The 26,644-nt window shown below is 41.8% G+C and overlaps 1 protein-coding gene across 21 annotated transcripts in view; it reads right to left on the bottom strand.

Moving 5' to 3' along the window:
* cacna1g (calcium channel, voltage-dependent, T type, alpha 1G subunit) overlaps positions 1-26,644 on the bottom strand; it is a 219,732-nt gene that overhangs the window by 52,193 nt on the left and 140,895 nt on the right. For 15 of the 21 annotated variants that reach the window (XM_069517470.1, XM_069517453.1, XM_069517454.1 and 12 more), the window contains exons 12-21: positions 25,201-25,386; positions 23,648-23,762; positions 22,064-22,219; positions 18,128-18,193; positions 12,350-12,440; positions 11,042-11,223; positions 10,226-10,558; positions 9,242-9,421; positions 8,834-8,934; positions 3,446-3,569 (exon numbers count right to left, since the gene is read on the bottom strand). In XM_069517470.1, coding sequence (XP_069373571.1) covers positions 3,446-3,569; positions 8,834-8,934; positions 9,242-9,421; positions 10,226-10,558; positions 11,042-11,223; positions 12,350-12,440; positions 18,128-18,193; positions 22,064-22,219; positions 23,648-23,762; positions 25,201-25,386 — 1,534 coding nt within the window. The remainder of the gene's footprint in view (positions 1-3,445; positions 3,570-8,833; positions 8,935-9,241; positions 9,422-10,225; positions 10,559-11,041; positions 11,224-12,349; positions 12,441-18,127; positions 18,194-22,063; positions 22,220-23,647; positions 23,763-25,200; positions 25,387-26,644) is intronic. The other 6 variants (XM_069517461.1, XM_069517464.1, XM_069517471.1 and 3 more) reach the window with 3 other exon arrangements.

Here is a 26,644-nt window from a genome sequence, read left to right as displayed (position 1 = left end):
TGCTGACCAACAAAGAATGAAGCACAGTACCATCTTTAGTAAATTCCTACATTACAGTCTGACTAACAGAGGCTTGTCTCTGGCACGTCGCAGACTTCGATTAAAATTTCTAGCCTGTTGGAAATCTAGTTGGAGTCAGCAACAATTCCAGCCAACTCTAGCCACTCGGAGCGCAGGACGAAGTGAAGGTGATGCAGAAACATGTAGAGGTGACTTTTTTTTACCCGTGTGAGGCACAGGGTTACACAAACTCAGTGCAGCAGGCTCTGGCAGAAAATACAGAATGCCTTGTGTGGTTCAGGTCGCTCTTGCGCCACTGATTGAGACATCACAATGAAGAAATGAATCGTGCCCAGTTTGATTTAAAGCAACACTAAGCACAAAGGCAGAAGCCAGCTATGACTTACACTGGGAACCTGTTTGCTTTGTTATGCTCCAGTTAAAATAAAAACCCAACACTAAACACTTCCAGTAGCTTATTTCCAGTGGCTAGGCTCCACAAGGCATTGTGCTCTGGCAAGCACAGATACCCAGGAGGTTTGGTACCTGGCCTCGTTTTTTGGGACCACAAAATCCTACAACTGTATTATGACTGTGAGCCCTTCCTGTGTTCCTGAGCAACAGAAAACAAGAGATCATTGCTCTCAATTGTACTTATTGTTTGAAGCAGATGACGAAGCTGAAAACTTAGATAGATGGTGTTTTATGCTGTTGGTGCAGATATAATTCAATTTGGAGCTCCAGACAGTGAGGTATTGTCCCTTAGCTCAATTATAAATAATAAATCATAATAGGTGGCACAATCATCCACAATCATTTCCACTGAGCTACAGGAAGATGGTATCCAGGCAACCTCCAGCACCAAACCAAAACAGCAGCGGACGACAAGCCAAACACAAAGTGTCTGACATAACTTCCAGGACAATGAAATTATTATTCAGCCTGCATTCCTCCCTAAAATGTTGTGACTGAAGGGCTTTATCTCTGGAACAGTGACTACATTTCTATTTAGGGAAGATACGGCGTGTCAGGATATCACCACGGGCGACGTGAAGCAGGTTCTTTAAAGGAGTAGCAGTGGAGCAAACATTCAGACGTCTGATTGTTATACAAAGACAGTAACAGAATCAGCGAGTGAAAATCAATTCACATTCGGCTTCATTAATTCAACACAACCCACACAGACACAAATAGCATCGTGCACTGACCACGTGGGCCAGAGAGCTCAAAAGCTTTAATGACTGCTCATTCTCTTGTTCCAGGCTGCTTGCTGTGTCATACATTTCCATCTCATTTCAGTAATGACCTCAGGCTGCCGACTGGACACGACGACCACGTCAGGAAGCTGGCAAAATACATGTGCATCCGAAAAACTGATCTCTGAAGTGAAAGTTAGTGAGGCTGCTGTGGTGGATTTTCTGCTTTTGCCTGTGTTGTATTTACCTCTGTGTGTGTGTGTGTGTAGTCCAGGTATTAATCATACAGTATTTTGCAGATCTAAATGTTATCACAGTCATATTATGAGGACTATTCTTCCTCATGGGGACAAAAAAACAAGTCGCCATAACATAAATGATTAGATTTTAAGGTGAAGACATGTTTCAAGGGTTAGTTAAGATTAGGGTTAGGTCAAGGTTTAGGTTGAAGTTCTGGTAAGGGGCAGGGTAATTGAGGTACTATACCGAGGGAGGGGTGGGTGAAGTGTTTGAGTCCACCATAACACTTCTGGAGTCTCAGGGGTAAACCGTGTTGCAGCCGAATCCGATACAAGTGAAGTCAATGGTGACCAAATTCATATTTGACTCAAAACGGTGTCATTTACACCAAGATCTTTGCCTAAAAATCCTCTGATATCTGACACACAATCGTGTAGCTACATCAGTTATCTTAGCCCCTTCCAGTATACAATTAGGCTTAAGACGGTTTAAATGACCATGTTTCAATCTAATATGAAAGTTGGGGCTTGCGGACACTTGGCTGATACCACATGAGCAGTATGGAGGCATGTAATGTTTTATCTGTTGTCTTATTACGTCTGAAGAAGGACTCACCATTGACTTCGATTGTATTGGATTCTGCTGCAACAAAGTTTACCCCCGAGACTCCAGAAGTGTTTTGTGAACTCAAACACTTCACCCACCCCTCCATTGGTGAATTTGAATTTTTCGGTGAACTATCCCTTTAAGGTTAGAGTATGTCTCCAAGAAATCAATGTAAGTCAACGTAATGTCCTCTGAAGTCATGGAGACATGACTGTGTGTGTTTGAATACAGGTGAGAGAAGAAATCCTGCTGACTGTATGTGATGCCCTGATGAGAAAGGCTGGCCTGCCTTTATTTGCTAAACATCTCCTTTCCTGGACATTAGCCACATTCACCATGTCTGCTGATAATTGAATCAATTACAACGCCTACATCTCCTCCTCGTGTCGCTCGCGAAACAAGCGGGACAGAGCGTTCTAGCGAGACCGAACCGCAATTAGGACCATCCATGGAACTACCCGCTCAGTGAAAAGAGAAAAAAATAAAATTGAAGGGTGATAATTATTGTGTTTATGCAAGCTGAGGCTGCGTTCTGCTGCTATTGCTGGAGGTAAGAAAGGACACAGTATGTGTTGTGTGTTCTTGCAAGGCATGCAGACAGCCGTCTTCTATGTGAATGGACGGTAAGGAAGAGATGTGTGGTGTTGATGATGCATCGTGTTGGATACAGGGGTGTAGCACACGCCACCCAAATCCCCTGGATCACCGTCAAGCAGGAGTGGTTCCCTGCCTGGACAATGTTCCGCTCTAATTCTCTGCGGTGAGCAAACTACAGCAGTAAATCTGTGTGTGTGTCTGAGCAGCCACCAAGTTTGGAGCCGCTGATATTCCTCCATTTCTGTTTGGAGTGTTTTCGAGGACGGTCTGTGTCTGGACTCTACATACAGTACCGCGGGAGGGTGATGTGTGTTTCTTTGCCCGTCTAACTGTCTCTCCCTTTTTCTTAGATTCTTTCTGTGTTTGTTATCAATGTTGTACATTTCTCTGAACTATGACTTCCCACAGAGAGTTGCTTCCTCCGTCATTGGTTTGTTTGTTTGTAAACAGGATTAAGCAGAAACTACTGTACAATTATTACAATTATGGTGTGGATCCAGACAAAGTGGCGGATCAAGGAATTATTTTTCGACTTTCTTTAACTTTGAGATATTTTTGATTTTCCAGGGAAAAAAATCTCACTACCCAATCTTTTTTGAAGGCACATTTAGGCAACTGAAGCCAAACACAGGAAGGCAAATGAAAGAGCCGAGAGACGGTACCTGCTAAATATTTTAAGCAAAATAATTACATTTAAAAGTACCACAGCAAGAAATAGAAGTGGGAGTTTTATTTCCGATTGTTGTTAGAGGGTTAACAAAAACTTCTATACATTAATAAACCTAGTGATTGGGTTTGAGACTCACAGCACTGGAGGGTTCGATGCGGGGCCTCTCCATGGCAATGGTGATGCAGTTGAGGAAGATAATGACCAGCACGACGTGGTCAAACATCTTGTGGGTGATGAACCTTTTGCACAGGATCCGAAACCTGACAAAAAAAAACAAACAGCGCAGAGATGTAAGTGACAGCGGATCAATTATTTTACCAACCAAACAGTGTTTCTTTGTGATCATAGAACAAAAAAGGTAGTTTTAGGTTTTACACTGGTTTATGACATATTCCACATACTGACATATATTATAAATCTCTGTCAGCAGGAGCAGTGAAGAGCCAGAGGGAGGCGATGTGATGGAAACACTACAGTGAATACATCCAGTGTGCATATTGATTATTGATGGGGTGAGACTTGAGAGTCACTAGTCAAGTTCCCCCATTGAAAATGGTATTTTTTTTCATTCCATTTTTTCCATTTTTACTCCTCTTTGATGTTTGAGCTCCACTGTGTACTATATTTAATTACTAGTGCACTAGCAGGGTTTCAATCGGTAGTGGATTGTTTTCATATTCGTCTGCTGCTGTGCTCACTCTAAATCTCAGTTTTAAGAGGCGTCCATTATGTGCCAGCAGTGGTCCATTGAGAAACATACAAGTGGGATGTAGAGACTTTGACATGCACGTGCACTGAGAACATATGTCACAGAGACATAAGGAGGATGGAGACAAAACTTTTGACTTGAGAAATATTTGCATTTACATTTGTTTTAACAACAGAGGATGATTCGATGCAAGAAGATGCAATTTGACACATTTATTCAATCTTAGAAGTCAAATCTTCACATGTGAAATGTAAAAAAAAAAAGGATTTGACAAAATGCACTGAAAAAAATAATGAGAGTCGTCATAATGTAGAGAAATTCCCCCTGTTAATGATATGCCATGATATGCTGTGTAAATGCAGTGGTTAGTACAGTTGCCTGACAGAAAGAAGGTTTGTTCTTTCTGTCTCTGCCTGTCTGCTAAGGTTTTCTCTGGTATCATGGCTTCCTCCCACAGACCAAATACATGAAGATTAGGTTTAGCCTAATTGGAGACTCTTAATTGACCTTTGGTGTGAGTGTGACTGGTTATTTGCAATCCTGCAGGCTAAGCCACTAGCTTCCTTTGAATCAAAGCTTAAAACATACCTTTCCCTGAGTGTTTTCATTTGTTTTTATCTTATGTTTCATTTGTGAAGCCCTACATAACTTTATTTGGAGAAATGCTTTATAAAAAATATTATTAGTATTTCATGCTTTACTGCCTTTTTCACCTCCGCTCACTAAATGTCAGCTGGGACTGGCTCCCTGTGACCCTTTCAGGATAAACTGTATAAATAATAATAAATGGATTATTAGTACTGATGAATTAATTTGATCTATGTTTTACTGTTGGAGCTGGTTGTGTTGGAGCTAATTTTACACTCTGTATATTTTGTGGTAGTTTAATCTACACCCTATCATATTTTATAATCTCTTTTTGTACGTAAAATGTTAATCTGTAAAGTAGCTGAACCAGCAGCTTTATCTGTCAAAAAGCCTGGCTAAAAAATGCATTAAATCCCACTCAGCTGTGATGGAGTGGGCATATAATAAAGTAGCGTCCATCCAGACTGCTGTATAAAAGTGTCATAATATTACATACAAGGACATTTACTGAAACACACTGTACACAGTGTAATGAAGGATCTCATTCAATTTAAAAGAGCTTGTCTCACACACAGTAATTCTGTAATGAACCGCTGTAGAATAAAAGTAATTAATTATGCCTGACTTTCATCACCCAATGTGAAGAAGGTTGCCAGGCTTTTAGCTCCCGACGACAAGAGGAAACACTTGTTATTTATGGCAGCGGAAACGATTCAACTACATCCTCAAATTTTGGGTTTATTTGGCAACACTGACCTGAGTGCTGATTAAGATTAAGATTCAGATTAAGAGTGTCAACACTTGCCTAGTTTTGTGTGTGACATCACACAGGCTGTATGAGCTAATTCCTCTTTGATATCTGCATGCCAGAGCTGTGATTCTGAAGGATTTATGTGGTTCCTTGAAGCGGAGGGAGGGAGGGAGGGAGGGAGGACACATGGTGAACACACACAGACACATGCACACACCTCCTGTGACAGCTCCTCCTCCGTAATTTGAAGGGCCAGTGTCTGGGTGGGAATTTTAATGTTGAGTTCAAACACTCACACTAAAACCTCAGGAAACAACAGTCACCACAAGCAAACGAAAAGCAAAAACCCTTCTCTCTTAAATCTGGGATTCGAAGACAAAAAAGACAAGTGACAAGGGTTTGAAGCTTTTCCCTTCTGATGATATTTACTGACCTTTTTTATTCTTTTAAAATGTCATGGTCTCTGGACACTGATTCTCTCACACTCAACCAACTTCTTTTATTTCAAATTGTTGTTGGCATCCTTGATGTCTTTGCTCTTCAATTCCCAAAAATATAAGGAGATTTTTTGTTCTGTGCAATCAAAACAATCCATAGACACAACTCGCATCACTTCCTGTGTGCTGGGACGACTGCCTTTTACAGAGAAGAGCCGACAGATGCGGAGAACAGTTGATGTTTTCTTCAACTACAGGCTGAATCACTTTTACCACTTGGAAAGCAGCAGCCCAGAAAGTTTGGACATAAAAATGCTACAGATCATTACGCTCACTGTTTACAGTACGTCTGGAACTTCCTTCCGGCTGTCTCTTTGTTCTATTCTTATCTGTTTCTTATTATCTGCCGCTCACGCTCCAGTCTAGCTGCACATAGTCTAATCATGCACTGTACACAAAGATACAACGGAACACCTGCACAACTGTCAGTGACCCCTCAACATCCCCGGCCCCCATAAGACCACTGTTCTTACAGAGCCCGTTCTCGCAGGTGGACACATCTACCCCAGTGCCTGAATCAGTAAGGCGACAAAGCCGGCCCACTCCTCCACTCATTAAAAACTTTCCCTGCAGTAATCATCAGTAGCAGTGGTTACAACAGCGAGCACAAAGACAGGTTGAGGTGGTGAACTCTCGTCTGTGTGAGAGCCGCTGGACTCCGGCCTCCCACCACGCTGCTGTGTCTTGATGTGATTGTGAGCACAGGCGGGCGCCACACAGAGCCTGGGTCCTTAGTGTCACTCTCAGTGGCGGTCAAACCACCCAGCACGCTGTGATTGAAAGGCAGCTAAAAGCCCTGTCTGAGCCAAGCTCCTTCAGTTTTCTTACTCAGAACAATAGCAGATTACAGACAGCTTTTCCTATTAACCTTTTCCAAAAATGTGATACAGTCGGCAGAGAGGACAACCATCTAAAAGTTTTGAAAGGGCCTTAAATTGACAATGCAATGTGTATAAATGGAAATCCACAGGGAACAGATTAATACCGACACTGATGGTGGCTTGATCCCAGTAATTCTACTTTACCTATAAAACTTATTCACGTCAATTTTGTGAGACTTCAGTGTAGTGCTCGTCTTAAACTTGACTGTTTGCTTGGCCTTGTCATTAGTGAGTCCTCCTCAAACAGTTCAACAATATACTGTCACCTTTTCATTATTTGTGTGCAGAGCTTTTTAGAAACAGTCTCCGGTACAGGGTTCAGTTAGAAAACGTCATCCTACCTGGTTTATCTGCAATGAGGACTTAATGGTCAATTTTCTTCATTACTGTAGTGTGTTGGGTTATATTTAAGTTTAAATGATTTACTTATCTGGTTTTATGTTTTAATACATTACATGTCAGATATTTTAGAGGTCTGTTAATTTCATTTTCAGACAACAAGTTCACTACCTTTCTAAATAAAGCTTTGTTATTCTGATCAATTTAAATCACTGCAGCAATATAACATTTAGATTTTATTTGAAGACAAATTGCCAAACAGGATGTGATTCTATAAATGTTGCCGTCATGATGTCAAGAAAGGTGACACCTGTAAATGTCTAAAGTCGATACGATTAAGAGTTCTCAAAATATTATTTCCTCATATACAGACAGATGTTTGTGGAATTTGGTGAAACATAAACTCAATTTTAAAACTGTTTTGCAAAGAACCAACATTCTATAACCTCAGCTCTCCATACATTTAACCTCCACTCAAAGCAGGACATGGCACATAGCACAAAACGTTAACGTCACAGATGGTTGAAACAACAGCCCTCAGCTGTTTAACTGCCTGTGCCCGCCCACACAGACACTGCACCAATGAACTTGAAAGCATCAATATTATTGTGCTAATGACAAATTTGACCAAATAAGCAAAGAAGTCAGATCGCACTCAATATGTGTTTGTTCAATATACAGCAGTTTTTAACTTTGGACTGTATGTGAGCCACTGCATTTCAAACATGCACAGTGGGACAACGGTGATGGTCGATGTTAGGTTCCCAATGGGTGAGTGGTGATTTTGGGTGTGCCACTTGTTTGATGTTTAATTAGCATGCAATGCTGTGACTGCAAGAAGGGGGCCGGCTCTCTGCTCAGCGTTGACTTATGCAGCCTCATCCTTAGAAGCAGGCTGCATGAGATGCAAGCATCAAAGACCCAGAAAGGGGAGGAAAAGGAGGACGACCGAAGGGAAAAAAAAGGTGGTGTTGGTGGGGGGGTTAGATTTGGGAGCACGTGGCCGAGATAACACACAGAACCCAGCAGGAGAAACTCCATTCCTCACTCTGCTGCTGCTTACTCACCCCTGACATGGCAGAAATGTGCAGATAAAAGAGACTTGTGCAGTGAGAACGTGGGAGGGAACAGGAGAAGGGGGGGGGGGGGGGGGGGCTTTACAGCCAGTGTTATGGGATGTCAGTCAAATGCAGAATTTCCCCGTAAATAAGATGGCTCAGTCTTTTATGTACTCTTAAAAAAAACCTCTGATGTAAAAAGTGCTGGGCCAAAAGCACATTTCATTACATGCAAACATGCAGCTAGCAAAGGTATGGCTGTTTATTTAAATTATTAATTCCAGTAATCTGACTGACTGCATGTGGAACATATCAAGTACTATTCATCTCATCAGCTTCACTATAGGCATGTGTATTGTTAAGGGTCCAAGTGCTGTGTTGGATTTGGTGAGATTGAGCTTCAATGAATTTTGAATAAACAGATGAGCGGCTCTTTGAGCAGCAGCAGCTGTGGAGCAGCTTCAGGGTTCTGTGGGTCCTTATTTGCCACGGCTCAGCACCTGCAACCAGCGCAACCACAGGCCGAGCAAACAGCCCATTTCAAACAGGCAGGTTTAGAACGGACACTGCACTAGTTTCATTCAATTTAATAATCCACAGTTTAATTTATCATAACTGCCAGGGGAGGAGGAAACAACCAGTAACTCCCATAAATACTATTGTGAAAATGCTCAAAAAGCGAGCGGAGGCATGAATACTACCTGGACTCTGGAGGGAAGAGGTAGAGTGACCAGGTGTCTCTCTGTCGACACCACTCGGGCTGCTTCTTCTCCAGCCAGCGGAATAATCTGGCAAAACGACCCTGCGCACAGACAAAAGTGGACAGTGCGTTCATTATTCATGAGTGCACAATTTCCCCTGTTGAACACAGTGAGCTAAACAATCACACCCACAGACAGAACTCACTGGATTGGTTTGTTGTGTTGTTTTATTCAGGGATACAAATTCATACATATGTATCAAACAAGGTTCATTAAAAAAGGCACCTACAGACAAATACAAAGGGGCGAGTGTCAGCCCAATGCTACATGCACATGTTGTGATACTGCAGCTGAGATTGACATTAGAAATACACTTATTATCTGCAGAATTTCATTGAGCCCACTGACCAGGGTGGGCTCCTCCTCTGCGTTTTCATCTTCTGTGTTCTCCTCCAGCGAGACATGTGTTGGGCCCAGGACTGCCAGAGAGCCCTTTCCGTTGCAGTCGCTGTGCTCTGTGGGCCGTAGGGGGCCCAGAGAGGGGGGTCTGGAGCTGTGCATGCTTGCTGAGCGGTACAGGTAGGGCACCTACACAAGGAGAGAGGAAAAGGAAATATTGCCATAATGCTAATGTGTCATTTTCTCTTTCTTTCCTTTTTTCTTTGGCTTTGCAAAGACAGTAACCATTTTGGAAGCACAGCATTATCACAAACGTGCCATAAAGCAATTTCCCTTTTAGCCATATAGCAGGGTTCTCCCCTCATGAATCACCAAGAACTGAGTGAATGCAGATTTCCATTCCAGCCAGAGATGACAGCAGGTGGGTTTACTGATAAACATTCCTTCAGCCAGAGGGAGGATTTATTTTGTAAAGATGTGCCTGCTGCAGCCTTTGGTTGTGAGAAAAACCTGCATGAATATGGTTGCGTACTGGCACAAGAGAAGAGAAAACTGACACACAGCAGTTAAAGTAAAAAAAAAAAGGTCTATATTTCTAGTCTTGATGACCACTCAAAGTTATTTACAGGAGTTTTGCCTTTCACACACACATTCATACATTATGTGCAGTTCTTTCTATCACGCATTAATCAGCCGTCAGGGGCTATTTAGGGTTCAGTGTCTTGCCCAAGAACACTTCGGCATGTGGAATGGGAACAGGATGTTACATTTTCTGCTGTTCTGCATTAATAGTTTCTTTCATATCATTGTGGGTTAAATATGTCAATAGTCTCTAGTTGTATTTGTCAGTGATTGTGTTTGCGGCTCATTCTGCTGGTGTGGAATCTGCAGTTTGTGCAGCTTAATCAAGCCAAAATATTTTGTTGCTGCTCCACATCACTCTCTCAACAATACTCCAGTAATCAGTCGAAGCTGATGGGGGGGGCTCTCTACCTGCAGCAGAGCATCAGGTGGCAAATCCATGGAGCTCCGAGTCTCCACTGACTCCATCCTCCGATGTCGGGGACCTCTCTGAGACATGGAATCCGTTCTGGCCAGGGAGGTGTTGTCATCTTCCATCATCCCACCACCTTCTTCACCTCCACCCTCCCCATCTTCCGAGCTGGAGCCGCCCTCCCCAGAGAGGAGCGAGCGCCGCTCCCCGGACTGCCGCTTCTGGCGTTTGAGGGACGGGGCGCGGCCCAGGCTGTTCCAGCTGGATCGTCGGCTGGTCCAGCCGCTGCCGGAGCTCCACGGGGCATAGGGCGAAGCACTGTGGGCACTGGTCTGGAGAAGGAAGTAAAAGAAGAGAAAAATTGTTGATCTTGTGTCTTACTACTCATGTAATCTTATTTCATGCAAATAACCAAGTGGAATTGAATTGACTCGGCATGACGTGAGCTCAATTGAATTAAGATTAACACTGACAGACAGACAGGAGCAGATGTAGAGAACCAGACTTATTCCCCAGAGACTTTATTCCGATAATCAGTTTGTCAAATAAAGAGTGGCAGCAGTAAGCAGACTGTCCGACTGGCATGCCACAGTAATCATCATCAATCACTGTGACCTCACCACATTAGCAGGACACATACAATAAATCCAGAGAGACGCTCAGCAGTACAGCAGGGGGCCGCAGGGGCTGGGGATAATTCCTGGCACTTATCTCCTTACACATGTATTAATGTTGGCTTTGTGACATTCCGTATTACACTTGAGAACTGCCGCATGCTTTTGGGGCATGTGAATAATAATAATAAATGCACTAACCGGTGATTTTTCATAGCAGGCTGGGTCTATGGAGACATTGCTGCCTCGACGGGACTCATACCCAAGGATGGGATCACCTCCGACAGGCAACTTGGGTATGGGCATGGGGGTGGCTGCCGTGTGAGTAATAAGAGGTGGAGTCAGGCTGGTCTTCAGGTCCACATGACCATTTACAGGCACTACTAGTAAAGAAAAGAGGGACGAAGAAGAAGAAAAAACATATCATTGGTTAGAGGGTGTAAGAGCAAAGTGGATGAGGGTTGGAGAAAGTTAAAGATGTCCAGGGTTTAATGTAAAGAAGACAGGGGGCAATGTATAAGATGAACAGACTAAAGACGGTGGTGTTGAAAGAAAACAACAGAGGTGAGAGGAACAAAAGAAAAATTGACAGGGGGAAAAAGAGAGGAAATAGAAAGCCCTAAATTCGTTAAAAAAAAAAGAGAGGAAGAGGCAGAAGAGGTGGCGCATGGGGAGGTTTGCCGTGCGGGTGCACCCTTAGTAACTCAGTGCAGCATATTTAAAAATGGATGCCTCATACTGTTATTGAGCAACATGAATATTTCAGGAGGGAATTAATCTGGTGGGATGTGCAGAAGAGAATATTATGTTCGGCAGGAACACAAAGAAATGACATGCGGACGGAAATGCAGCTTTAATAACGTTAATTCAGCCATATTTAAACCTTTATACGAGGCTTGAAGATGTATATTAGGCTCTCCAAGCTATGTAAGCAGTTTTACACAGAGCATGTGAAGAGGCTGAAGAGGAGATGATACCGTACGTCTGCGGGTTGCACTACATGCAGTAGTATTTCCACTGGGCTTTTCAGTCTGCCTGAACAGTAATTAGAGGGGATGGGAACTGGCGTATGAGGAATTATGGATGAGCTTGCTGTACTCGTTTGATGCTGAGCTAGGACGCGGCCAGCCACGTGCTTACGGAGGGAGATCTGAGACAAGTGGGGGAAAGAGTGAGACCAGGAGACCCGCAAACATAGATCAGGTGGGGTGATGTTTGCACGGGATTGACTATAAATACCTCAGGCCTGTGTAACACATTTTTACATGCATTTGAAAAGAAACAAGACAGTGTGTAACCTGCAGGGATATAACAAAGACAAGGGAGGGAAAATGTCAGCAGTTAACTGTGCAAACACAGATGGTGCAAGTTTTGCCAAGTGCTTGTAATAAGGTGCTTTGAAAATCCCAGAGGGTTGAGGTCAGTGCCCCACGTTCCTGTTATAGCATCAATAAAGTAGTGCAGCCATGCAATATGTGTAATCTACAAATGGTTGTGCACATGTCTCACCTGCAGAGGCCGATAAATCCCTCTTGCTGCCGTTCACATCCTCCAAACGTGCGATGGAACCGATCTCTGAACCGGGCTTGGAAGAATCTCCCTTGATGCACAAACACACACACAGTGTTAGAGGAGAACACCTGTTGAAAGTGTCCGGTTCTGAGTGGAGTTAACAGAAAGCAGGTGAGCCCAAGTTGCCTCTAAACACAGATCCCTGCCAGGCTGCGTCTTCCCCTACATGCCACATCAGTCACGGCCCAAATCTGACCTAGGATCAGCCACTGAAGGCAACCTTTCTATCAAGGCATGTAGGTAAAGGGTGTGGTCTCCCAGAGTTCAAAGGTTAAAGGATACAGCGGATGAGAGAAAAAGATCAACTTAGCAAAGTGTCATGCAAGGAGACTGAGAATGTCCATGGAGGAACCACACTGAAACACAATCAGTAAAATGCACTTTTCATGGCCGATGTATTGACTTGGCTTTGTTGTTACAGAGGCTCTGTGGCAAATCCGTTTTACTTGACGTGACCCATAAACAGCTACAAGAGCTTCAGTGTGGTTGCTAGCTCTACAATTTGCACACATGCACAAACACACAACACGCTATAAAACAAACTTCACAGTGGTGAGAGGTGATGTGTAAATCAGAGATCCAGAACAGCAGAACTCTTTATGCATCATTCTGTTCACCATCATATCAAATGTCTCATTATCTCAAATTTCACATATCTTTCTAATTCTTCTCACTTTTTGTTACAGACTTTTGACCAGCTCTTAATTGTGCTGCCTTCCACTTACAAACCCACTGCAGTGAACCTCAGAGTTCCTCCCTGTATTCGTTGCACTATGCCAGAGCCTACAGTCTCCATTAATATGTGAGAGGGTTCCAGGTGGATGCCGGATGAATAGAATGCCGACCCAGTGAAGTCAGATCTCTGTGGTACGCAGAGTGAATAAAATGTGAGCAGAAAAGCCCCAGGACCTAATCAACATGCTCCTCTTTTTAAACTAACAAATGACTTTCTTGGTACTTCACGAGCGCAAGAGAAAGACAAAGTGGGTGTGGATGTGCTGCATACTGTAGTATAGTTTACTGGAGGCATGTTGCGTATGGTTTGAGATGCCAATTTGCATTTCTGTCTCGCACTTAAAGGTACAATTTGTATGCCCCGGGCTGAATTTGCCCGAACCGTGAAGTAGGGGAAGATTTGGGATAGGAGAGCGAATGCAAATGAATTAGCGAGCCAATCAACTCAAGGGCTACCAGGAGACTGCTGGGGTTGCCGTGCTCATCACGTTCATGCAGCTGCTTATTTATCACAGTGACTGATTCTATTTAAAAATCTTGGCTCACAGTAGGAAACACGAGGTACCTGAGGCTACCTGATTAAAGAAGTACAAAACTGATTTTTCTGAGAAGTAATTGACTGTCAGGCATACTTTTTTTTCTCTCCATTGTTAATATTATGATTAGGACTGCAGCAAGTAATGTACTGTATACATTTAGTGTAGCAACAGTTTTTAATGAGTAATAGTAGCAGTGCCAACGATTGTGTCTTTTAATTTTCTCCCTTACATTATGGTGTTCCACATATTTACTCAAATTGCATCTTTTATCACTGATTCTGTTATAGTGAGATGTGTACATCATCATATATTTCATATAAAAAGTGGGTGTCTAAAAATGTCTATCAGTTTGTGGTTTAAACAGATACATTTGTTGTTCCATGTACTTTAAGTCTTGAGTAGCATACTGCAGTGCGTGTTCAATCACATTTTGTCATGATATTTATCAAAAAGACAATGTATTTTTACCTTCTAATTCATTGATTCTACAGCTTCTATTTTATTTGTCCCATCAAAATTCAAAGACTGCCTGACCTCATAAGCTCCTTTAACCACAACCAAGAATCCTTACATTGGCTTAAGTATAGGTGACACGTTATTTTGGTCCTTACTATTTTCTGATCTCTGCCCCATCTCTGAATGTGTTTGTAATCCCTGTGGATTTGTGAAGCGCGATCACTGTATTCTCTATTTTAGTGTTGTATTATTCCATTCATTTCATTTCATCTAATTTTTATATTTAAATGGACCTGCATATGGAGTCTGAAATCAGGCTAACCTATTGGTGCAATAGTAAAATAATATCTAAGCTCATCATCATTTTTTCCAAGTCTACTTCCTGCAGCAGTTTGTGGTATTAGGTAGAAGCAGACATTTCATTTAAGAGACCACAATACAAACTCTACAGTTCTGATCAATCGTGTCAAAAGACCAAGCTGACCAGAGATCTCCTCAGCCCTAATCCCTTGATCGTCAGCGGTGTGTGGTGCAGTTTAGAAACACACAGACGACTGGCTGCTGAACTGAGAGGCTAAAGTCAGTACAACTACATAAGACTGCAAGGGAGAGATTAATCCAGCACAGGCCTGATTCTGATCAGCACAGCTTCTTCTCTTTACTCTCTGTTTCTGTTCTCTCCAACTTTCTCTTTTCTCTCTGTCATGTTTTTCTGCATCGTCCTCTCAGTGTGTCTTCTTCACCCTTTTATACAACATCTGAGGCAGGCATTAATTTGTAATTTGGCCGTCATAACACTGATCCTCTAAAAGATATATCCAGCTAGAATGATTAAAAAAAATACTTTGCTGCACAGCTACAACTCTAACAATAATAAAAGACGTTTTGCTTATCTTTTCTTAATTTTTTACGGATTAATGCACCTCAGGAGGGGGAGAAATTAAATTAGCCGGGTTCAGTTGTAATGCTAATTCAACAGGATTATATTTCTGATGGTGTGCTTACAGTAGTTTGGGGTGGAGCACTGTTGGTGTGAGGAGACTTCAGACCACATTATAGAGTAAAAGGTGTTCTCACCAAGCAATAGACAATTGAGATTTCACGAGAGAAATAAAAGGTGGAGATGATAGCTTTGGAGCAGAGGGGGCACTGCACTCGAGGGAAATCCCTATTCTTGAAATAGCCGGATTGTTTGGACAGCTTGTTTATCCTCTGTCACCCCAATTTGGGCATGGTGGTGGGCACAGGAGATGGGCAAGACTAGGCCTGCTGCTGATAGCCAGACAATAATAGACACCAGCAGCACATTGGGGAATCTCAATTACACCGCTTCAGAAAGGGAAAAGGGAGACAGAGGGTGGCTGTAGATAGGAGGAAGGGGGGGGGGGGGGGGTAATTGTCTACATTGGAGACTCATCAGCCAAGATTGGATTGGATACCTGTGCTGTGACAGCAAACCTCTAAACTAACAGCAAGTCCTTAATGACATCCACAATAATAAAGGTACACATGGAAGTCCGGGGTAGACAATATTTAAATTACAGTTTAGTTTTCTGTTTGCACAAGACGATATATTGCCTATATAATTATATAGATAATGTATAAAACAACTATTCATGTCTTCAGCAAGAGGTTTTCTCAAATTTAATAATATATCAAATAGTTATTTTTGGAATATAGTTCAAACCTTTTAAAGAGAAAATTTGAAAATACCTCATGAGTATTATACCCTAGTTGCTCTGTGAAACCGGGCTGATGCTAAATGCTAAGGTAAGCCTGACATGCCCACAATGGCAATGCCAACATGCTGATGTTTAACAGGTGTGATATTTACCATATACACCATCTATTTCAGTGTGTGAGTGTACTAATGTTTGCTAATTAGCAATGAAAACAAAGTTACAGCAAGAGGGAATTCATTTTGCAGATATTTGGTTGTAAAGCAAAGTTTTGGACAAATTTTACCTAATGACCGTGCCTGATAAAATAGAAAAGAACCAATAAAGTTATCACAATTTATTAAGAGTTGGAGATAAGTGACAAAAGCTTCTGCCTAAATTGGTCCTCCAGAAAACCATTACATCCAACACTTTTACTATGTAATGTATGTATGTATATAAAATGTGCACCTAATTAAACGTGTTTAAGTGTTTAAAATTGTTATATAAGGCAACATATAGAGCAGAATTAACTCTAATAACTGGTGTAAAACTTTTTTATATACAGACTATGATTTCACCATGAGACCAACAACCACACTCAACTCAAAACACCACTTGAAGCTCAGCCCCCCGGTGGCCCGCTGTATTCCAACCTAATAAAAAACAAATCTCTGAACATTTGGGAACATTTGTTCTATTTGCCTATTGTAAAAGTCCTGGATCAGCATTCAACTGTGTAAAATTGGAGGGCATGAGGACAACACTTTCAACCATCAGCTTTTCAAAGAACTAATTTCATAGAGTGCGCTGGTTTTGCCTGAAGAGCCTGAGTCATGCAGCCGATCTCCCCCGCTCTCTTTATTAGCTTTCATCCCATAGTGCTGCTGGATTTATCTGGCTGTGGTGAGGCCTCCCAAAAAGCCCCATGCCACCTCCCCCCCTTGCATACACAACATCTCTATGCCCCCACAAGATAAAACAGAGACAGGGAGAGTTTTTGGCAGCACTGGAGTGGCGTTCTAACCCTGGGGCTGGATAGAAGAAAACTGGTGGAAGGTGAGCATTGAGTCTGAGGTTTGACGTGGAGTCTGTTTTTTAAAAAAAGGATAAGAAAATAAAGAAAACACACACACACACACACACACAGCAAAGTGAAGTGCTGAAGCCCTCCATCGTCTCTCCTAAACCCCTGCAAACAGTCACTCCACATCCTGGTTAGTTTCAGCAGCGAGGGGCAGCATGCAGGAAGCAGGTTAGAGGACTTTGAGATGATGTGGCACATTCTCTGGCAGCCATGTTGGAGCATCACTGCACTGTTCTCTTAGAAGAGAACTCTGAGTGATAAAAAACTGTCACAGTTCCAAATCTCTACAGTGTCTTGTTTTACGATGATTTCCATCAGTGCTCGTTTTAAAGGACCAGTTCACAAAAACGACCAAAAGACGAAAATTCACAGTTTTTTTAAATTGGATTCTTTCCCAGGGCAGATTTTAAAATTAAGGAGGCTCTAGGAAATGCTTCAAAATACCAACATTCTGTTTTTTAACATCAGTTTGGTGTGAGAGATGTGTCCAATGCAAAGACTGCATTGTTCAAGTGTCAAGTCCATTGTTGTTCATTCGTTCTTTACCCCAGTTGTAATCACATTTGAGCAAATAGTGAATCAACTTTTAGGCTGATGTATTTTCTTTTCTGTTTTCTGTGACCTATGGAGAAAACAGTTCTGTAGTTACGTAATTTGTTCAGATTTGAATTGAAAATGGAACAGATTTAATTGACGAGTTTATATTCAGGTTTCTACAAGGGCTAAGCTAATGGCTTTGCTACATCAGTTACCGCCATTAGTGGCTCATGCATGCAACAAAATTTAATGCCTGGTAATTAAATGTTATTAAAAAGCACCTTGAGAGCTGTAGCTGACTTATGCTTCTTTTTTATTTATTTGCAAAGACTTGCCCCTTCTTGTTATGAAGGAGCCAGGTATGTTCTAACACAGCCTTCCATCTTTCATACAGACACCCAGGAGGGTTTAATGTCAATTCAAAAGTCACCTGGCGAATCCACGGTATCCTATCAGATAAATTATTGTGCAGGCCAGTTAACTAAGAAATCTGATGCCAAAAAGCAGGTGTGTTTGTTAATGAGAAGTTCCTCTGCAATGAACCTTCAACCTGTAGCTATTAGAGATCTGTGACATCACCAAAAACCCTCTAAAGGGAAGGGAGGAGAAGGGGTGGTGAGGGAGGGCAGAGGGGAGGGTTGGTGGAGAGGGGTTAGTAGATTCAGTGGAGGGAGGGAAGGCAGGGCTGCCGTGCTGTACATACCCCCGAGTCTACAGGCAGCTGAATGAGGCTCAGCTGGACATGCAAGTCCTCCCGCTTGGTCACTTCCTGCGGCGGAAGTGATTGGTGCAGCCGGACAGGAAGAGGGAGGTGCAGACAGGGGGGGAAAGAGCCACAGAGGTGAGAGGTGGACCCGCAGCGAGTCGACAGGAGAACGTTAAAAAGTGGGTTTCGGCCTGTGGAAACAGTTGGACTCTACCATGCAGCAGAACATGTCAAAGCAACTGTCCTGCACATGTGCAACATGAAAAGTCAGGGCAGCAGAGAGTGCAGGAGAAGTACGGCCACGTCGTTACCCTCCACTTGGTCCGCTGACATGTTTGTGAGGATAACACTCAGAAATGACAATGATCGCGACATGTACATTAAATGATCATTCAGGACACATTGTGCTCTGCAGGGAAGTATTTCTCCTGTGCAGCATGTGAAGTGTGTGTGTTGGTGTGAAATGTGTGTTTATTGTCACAGTGAAAGGTCTGATAAGAAACAATAATAACTTTTTTGCTATTTTTTTCTCCATTAGGACACAGTTTGGTCTGGTTGCACTCTCTGCAGCGGATATTGGATTCTGTCACACACACAATGTCACAAGCAGACAGACACAGAGAGAGAGAGAGAGAGAGAGAGAGAGAGAGAGATAACAGGAGAAGAAGTAGAGCATGGAGCGGATGGACATTAAAAGTAAGGCAGTGTGTGTGTGTGTGTGTGTGTGTGTGTGTGTGTGTGTGTGTGTGTGTGTGTGTGTGTGTGTGTGCGTGTTGGCTCCACAGGCGTACAACCCTCCTCACTTGGCCCTCGTCATTCAAGCACCGCCGTTACCTAGCAACCCTGACGCAGGGAAAGTTTGGCCAACTAAAAATAAACTTAATGTTTGCAGAAAAGGATGTAACGTTGAGAAAGGAGAGGGAGAAATAGGCCCACAGCTCTGTGATGATACAGGAGAACAGGAGAACCTCAGGGGTTTCCACATTCGGTTGTGACATTGTGTGTTTGTTATGTTTGTGTCTCTGAAGATTTATTTCTCACTCTTTTCTGGGAGTTCCCAACAGAACCAAAACTTAAACAAGGACACAAACAAACATTCACACCGAAAAGTATGAAAATCACACAACAGCTGCTGTGCCCACACGCTAGCTATCAAACATTAGAAATGTGCGCGACCAAAAGCAGGAGCAGCGACTGTGCAATTAAACTTGAACTCATTCTTTGGTCACTGTAGGGCAACAGAAACAAACTGTGACATATTATTGTTTCATACTGACACTGAAAAAAGAAAAAAAATACTTTCAATGGCAGCACAAAAATTAAAGTTTTTACAAATTAATTCATCAATTGTTGGTATAACACTAGTTTGTGAAGTTGAAGTTAATGTTAAGTATAACTTGCTAACTTTACTTTGAACAAACTTCATTCATTTGTGTGAAATCAGTTTTAGGTAATTTGAATAATTATTTCTTTTTCAGTACATTTATATTTTGCCATCATCTTTTAAGTGGATGTAACAAACTCGCCACCATCCAAGCTGTTTACGCCCAGTAGACAGTTAGCAACATCACCACAACCATTTTAACACTAACCGCTCCATAATGATTTTCCAGGTTTTTAAATGCAACAAAAACTTGGACTTTGGGAACAGAAGATGCATGATTTTTGGCATATAGAGCAGGGATTTGATATCTGGTACCAAGTGGTCACAGGAGACACATCCAGGACACATTTTAATACCTAAGTGTGAACAGTCCACTTCTATGAGGACATGTGTTAATAAGAGGTCTGAACATGGTCGGAATTCACCAGCTAGTAGCAAAATATCATTTCATTTGTGCACAGGTTGCATGGAATGGGTTTGTAGACTTTTGCTTTCACTGGAAATCTGCCTGCAGCAGCTGAAATGATGCTGTAAGACAGATGGATGAGGAAGAACCAAAAACCTAAACCCCTGCATGTGATTCCATTCACCACAGTCATGCACTTGATATTTGTACAGCAGATAAGCACAACAGCAGCAGAAGCCCATTCCAATTAATCCATATTTTATGAGGCTGTCAGCTGCTCTGTCTGCCACCCCTCATCTATCCTCCCTCCTCACAGGCGGAGAGCCAAAGAGCATTGGAGATCAAAGAACTGGCGTTGTCACTTCTTAAAGACGGAGAGGGGGAGACACAAAGACAGCCAGAGACACAGTGAGCACTCCTGTGATTTATTCTCTCCATGTCATCTCACCAACTATTCCTTTCTCTCACTCGCTCCATCCGTCTCAAATAAAACCCTGTATAGTACAAATGGGGTGGTTGAGAAGTGAAGAGAGGTCGCTGAATGAGTTTCAACTCCTTCACTCCCTCCAGGCCTGAAAAGTGTTTTCTCAGTTGCCTGTCTCTAAACAATAACGACCATTAATCCACCTTTTACCACTCTCTCTCTGTCTCGCTCCCTTCGTTTTGCTGTCTTTCGTTTTTTTTCTTTTGGAGAGGAACTGGCTGTGGATAACATATCGCCTTTGTTTTATGACATAAAAAGACTTGTACGAAGGAGGGGGATGTGGCTGCTGCTGCTGCTGCTGCTGCACGGTCTCATCGAGCAGACATAGTTTTCGTATGATGTGCTTTATGGCGCGACTTGTACTGGCAAATAAGCAGAACAATAATGAGGATGACTGGAGAGATAGTGGGAGAGAGTGGGAGGAGAGGAGGCTGACAGCGAGTCGAAGAGGAGAGAAAAGTGAAACACTGCAACTAGTGCGTGTGATCGCATGTCCTCACGTAACCCGCAGCAAAGAGTGCAAGGAAACATATTGGTTCATTTGTACATGTACATACATGTTACTGAGTATGTTCTGTATCCGTGTTCCGAGTTGTTTGTGCCTGCGCTGAAAAATAAGTACCTTGTTGAATTATTGAGCCTGAGAGTTAAGTCTTGAATCTAATTTCTTCAAATTCTTGCAAGAGTAGCTTCAGCAGTAAATACCATTATTTGTGTTAGGGCTTGGTAGTGAGCCAGATCACTGTGCAAGGTTGGTACAAGATAGCTCCAATCAAAAGAAGATAAACAAACTCCCCCCAAGAGGCCATATTCACATGGTGGCCATTTTCCTGTGACGTCCAGGTTTATAAGTCATATAAACACAGATCATGTGACAAACTGTTTCCTGGTCCCTAACTGATCAGCAACTGAAAAGACAATCTGGATACATTTGATTACCAACCATTAGACGACAGCTAACATTTGCATTCCATCGCTTTCTTGGAAAAGCACTCTCTAATATTGACATGTGAGACAATGGAAAATGCTTTTTAATCCTGAAATATCAATGCACCTCTGGACACAATTATCTAAGAAGTAGAATGCACGAGAATCAAGCTTGCTATCCAAATAAAGTTCTTTAATCAATCATTTGTGTTTATGTATATTATAACAATACACAGTAATATGTTCCAGTGAGTATAACATGACATAACATTACTTCTTTAACCTGAAAATAGTTGAGATCGACTGAAAAGACATAACGGTAAGCTTCACACTGCTAGCTTCCTTACAACCAGTACACTTTACTTACAATCTTAAATAAATGTATCAAACATTTGCATTGATATTTCAATATAAAATTAGCCCTCATGGCTAGGGTTAGTGCTGAATGCATGGCACTTCTAGCTTTTGCTAATGGTAGCTAATAATATGCTGTTTAACCTTGAAACACAGTCTCATGTTTCTTCAAATCTGATTTATCTTTGTTTTTTTCAGTTGCTGATTAGTTTGAAAACTGTTTATCAGATGTTCTTTGTTTATATGACTTATGAGCCTGGATCAGAGCAGTGCAACCTTATTCTGATGCCAGAGGAAGATAGAAGTTTAAAGTCCTGATGGTTTTTTTATGCTACATTATGCATTGGTTTTGTGCACGTGTGACCAGCAAGACATTACCTCTGTCTGGAAACCCTCCACTAGGATGGCCACCAGTAAGTTGAAGAGGACGTAGTTTCCAAAGGTCATGAGTGCGATGAAGTAAAGAGCAGCCACTGGAGAGGTGGAGGCCATGCCGTTATACAACACCTTGTTCCAGTCCTCCTGGGTGAGGATCTGAACGAGAGGAAAGTAGAAAAAAGTATGAAACAGAAAAAGGTGCATGATTGTGTAGCAGTGTTAAAATATACCACACAATGAGTTTCTGGTTATAATATAATAGCCACTAATATATTTTGTAGCTGAAATGACAACTATCAATGGTTTTAATTGCTGTAGCTAGCTAGCTAACTGACAATGAGCATCTTGCAAAAGTGTCTTAAATATGGACATGATTGAAACTGGAGCCAAAGCAGCGTGTCCCAGGCAAAGAAAATAAGAAACAAGTCTCCAAACTTACTCCAAACTTACTCAATTGTGTGCATAGACTGTATATAAAGATGGACGACATGACAGCTCCTCAAAAGTAAAGCCAAAACCTTGAGGTCATAAACCCTGCATCCTCGAAAAGTGCACGTTAAATAAATTACAAAGACATTTAAAGTCATTTTAGGTAGTTCTTATCACACTGATGTATGTTCAACTGCAAATCTTTCTGACGCGATAATCAAAGCAGCTGACACTGCTTTGTGTTGGCTGTGTGTGTGTATATCAGAAGAGCTTGATACCGTGGCCCCACACCACGTTCACAAATGCAAAGTGTAAAAGGAGGAAGTTTTACATCTTTATATACAGTCAAACATTCTGTGATATGTTAGTGTATTGTTGTTTAGGCCACTTCTAGTTTTGTTTCCTCTATTTCTCTGCCCAAAACAGAAAATGTAATCAACTCTGCTCCAGTGATGCAACATTGAAAATGTAAAAGCTGCCACAGCAAGGCTGAATCATTGAAAGAAAGATACATTACACTCTGCGCACCACCAAGAGAACAGACATGTCAGTGCAATGCACAGAGAGACATGCTGGAGCGCCACATGGTCCCTGACGATATGTTTCACTGAATTATACAAGGTTACTATATTAGGGGGTGATAAATACCATACAGTGTTTTATGCAAGGGATAATAAATGGATGGTTGAACACCACAGAGTTGCTAATCCAAGGTGACGTGACACGAGAAGCAAACCTATGTAAGATACATGAATAAATGGAAATGAAAATTAGAGCAGTGGATGAAAATGTGGGGAATATATAAGGACATCAGGTGGAGAGGAAGAGAGGGAACTATGAGGGCGAAGTGGAATATTTTATTTGATATATTTTATTTATTCAGGAGGAAATTGTCTTTTCGGCCTCTGAGTGGGGACAGTTTCAGTCAGCAGCAGTGAAGCAAGAAGAGTTGCTTGCGGGCACTTCAGAAGGTTCGATGCAATCATGCAGGAAGTGCAAGCTACCGGATGGATGGATGGATGGACTTCCCTACCTTTAGGTCATCCCACTCATATTTTCATTAACTCGACGGAGTGTGAAGATACAGCTTAATTAGCCATAATACAGTCATGAGAGAATGATGTGAATATTTAAGAGAAAGGGGTTCTTGTTCACCTGGAAGACCGTAACTATGGCCCAGAGAAGAGAATCAAAGTTCTTCCTGTCCGGCAGTGTGTCCTTGTCACTCTCTAACGCAAATCTACAACCAAACAGATGCATCCCCAGGATACTGAAAAGGGAGGAGGGAGGGAGAACAGAAAACAAAACAGGAAATACAGGGATAAATGTTTACAACAGGCCATCTCATTAAATACAGTACAAATAAACTAATAATTGTTTTAAATTCATCATACTGATTGAATTGAAAAATAGCTCTGGCAGTATAACAGTGATGGTAATCACTGCATAATGGACAATCATACAACAGAATAGAAGTACAGAAGTATTTACAAACAGCTTATTATCAAAATAAATTGCAAAGAAAAGTAGAACATCATGTCCACTCAGTGATGCAATTTACTCATTGCTTCATAGACTGTCGGCCCACAATGCACCGAGGCACAAATGTTGCCAACTAACAGAAGTGGAGTGGAGTGCTCGTGCCAGGTTAAGTTCAGCACCACGGAGAGCGTCACAAACCGTGGCAATGACATTCACTATTTCCTCCACTATTCCATCTCCACTGCTCTCCTCTCAGCACAGGAACACCTCAACACATACGTGCTTCTTCAAGAGAGTGAGCCGTGTGGGTTGAGTTTTGTGTATGGAGCTGGAGCTACAGGAGGTTGTCAGCTCATCTTACACTGGAAACAACCAAATCTCTGACCTCTCATTGCTCCTTGATGAAGAAATACTAAGCTACTCCACATAGATCATACTAGATACAGGAAATAACGCAGTTCAACTTTAGTGCCCTAAATAGAATATTTAATGTGCTTATATTAAGCTGAATCTACTTACACTTTAGTGCATGTTATGTCATGACCACAGGTGAATGTTTCAGTTTTGCCATTTTTGACAAAAGACAAGAAATATTTATGGTGAAGGTCCACGGGAAGCCTTGCCATTGGAAGCAAATAGTTTATTCACCTCCTTGCTAGTTTGTGTATCAGCAAGTACAGAGAACGTCCGTAACTCTGTTGAGCTCAGCTGCTCTGTTTAACCAGGCAGAAAAATAGGAATACAGACGAAATGAGAGAATCACTTAGTCTTGTCATCCCTTCGACTGATCTCATTCTTCACGTCTGTACGACCTCTGAAAAAGTTGACATGTACCGATCAACTGATTTCATTTCACTTCACACCTTTGTGCTTTCAATCCCATCTACAGAATTTACTTCACAGTCACTGATCAAACTCCCTTTAGTTTAAACTTGTGTGTTTTCTTTCAGTGTCTTTGCTGTTGTTCCTCCACATTTTTTAGTAATAACTGTTCATTCAATACTGAAATGTAACAGTGGCAAACCTCATGCTACTGTTCCCTTCCAATTTGTGTGAGCGAGGGGGTGATTAAAACATTTGCTTCCAGATGTTAAGCAAATCCGCAGAGTTGCTTCACGTGGAGTTCAACTTTGGTGAACTTTGGCCCACAATATATGCCTGTATCTGCATATGTGTGTCCGGGCCCTAAAACAGGACGTGCCGTAACTTGCTCCTCCTCTGTCTACCTGAAAATGAAGATGAAGAGCATGAGCAGCATGCAGAAGGTGGCCACGTTGTCCATAGTCTTCATCAGCACCACCAGCTGTCTCTGCAGGGCCGGCATGAAGCGCACGAGCTTCAGCACCCGCATCAGCCGGAACGTCCTCAGCACCGACAGGCCACCGCCCTGCTGACCCACAATCTCCCACACACTGAGGAGACGCAAACATGCACACACAAGTATTTACAAGAGAGATTTTAAGAAATTTGAGGAAATACAACAACAAAAAAACCCTGAACACTATTTATTGATTATCACACAATGTTGGACATAGAGAAATTAGCTAATTATCAACCGATTATATATATAAATGATACAAATTCAGAACTATATAAGTTGAATGTGAGTATTTAAGTATTACAAGAACCATCAAGTCTAACACATGATAAAAGAGACAAAGCTTCAAGGATTTTACAGTTGCAGATTGATTCTAACTTCTACTCACAATACAAACCACAGACTGTATATGAAGACAGATGACATGACAGTTCCCAAAAGTGAAGCTAAAGTGTCTTGATCGCCAACTAGTGGCCAGCAGCAGTATAGGTCATAAACCCTGCCTCCTCTATGTTAGTGGATAGGACGCTGACCAGCTAAAATGTCAAAATACACATCAAATTAAGTTGAGTTTGGTATTAATTGGTATTGCATAGTGGGAGGAAGTGGAAATGTTTGTCCATCATTATGTCCAGTCTATGCTACAATCAGGGATGAAGCATATATGAGCTATAAAACATAGCAAAGTGCTTCTTTGTAGTAGGCTAACAGCATGGAACTAAAAGCTAATACTAACTTTAGCCATTTATTCCATTTGAAACTGAGCTTTAGTTTCTGGATTCACAGATAATGGGTCACACTTTTTTGGAAATGAGGAAGTCATTATTCCAGTGGTTTGTCATCACCGTGTTTACCACAGCATTGCACTACCACATAGCAAACACTCAGAGACTGTTTATGGCTTTTGACCACTCTGTTTACTACCCACATCAGGATGGTGATATCACATTGTTTTTATGGGCTGTTTGGGTAAAGTTTGTTGGATGGAAGTTAATGTGACTTTAACTTTGTGTGTTACACCCTAGAGAAGTCGGACAGTGATGTAATGTTTCTGATGTGTTTCCTCAGGGGGAACTTTTACTCCATTCAGGAAAATACCCAGAGTTCCCCTTGTTACTTGAGTAGAGAGTGAAGTAATCAATCTGGTCAGATAATCTGATTAAGACTATATAGATCACAGATAAACACTTAATACTTGTTAACAATTCAAAAAAAATATATATAGCAACCGAACCTCCTTTTTGTAATAATTAGGTTGTTTCAAATATTTTTATGGTTTTAATGAATGTGGTTAATGTTTTTAACCTCACTTTTTTTTTTTTACATTACTTTTTAAAAAAAAAAATTTGGGA

The sequence above is a fragment of the Paralichthys olivaceus genome, chromosome 21 (assembly GCF_024713975.1).
Source record: "Paralichthys olivaceus isolate ysfri-2021 chromosome 21, ASM2471397v2, whole genome shotgun sequence".
In the NCBI taxonomy this organism is placed as follows: domain Eukaryota; kingdom Metazoa; phylum Chordata; class Actinopteri; order Pleuronectiformes; family Paralichthyidae; genus Paralichthys; species Paralichthys olivaceus.
The sequence above is the reverse complement of the archived record's forward strand: the minus strand, read 5'-3'. Positions and strand labels throughout refer to the sequence as shown.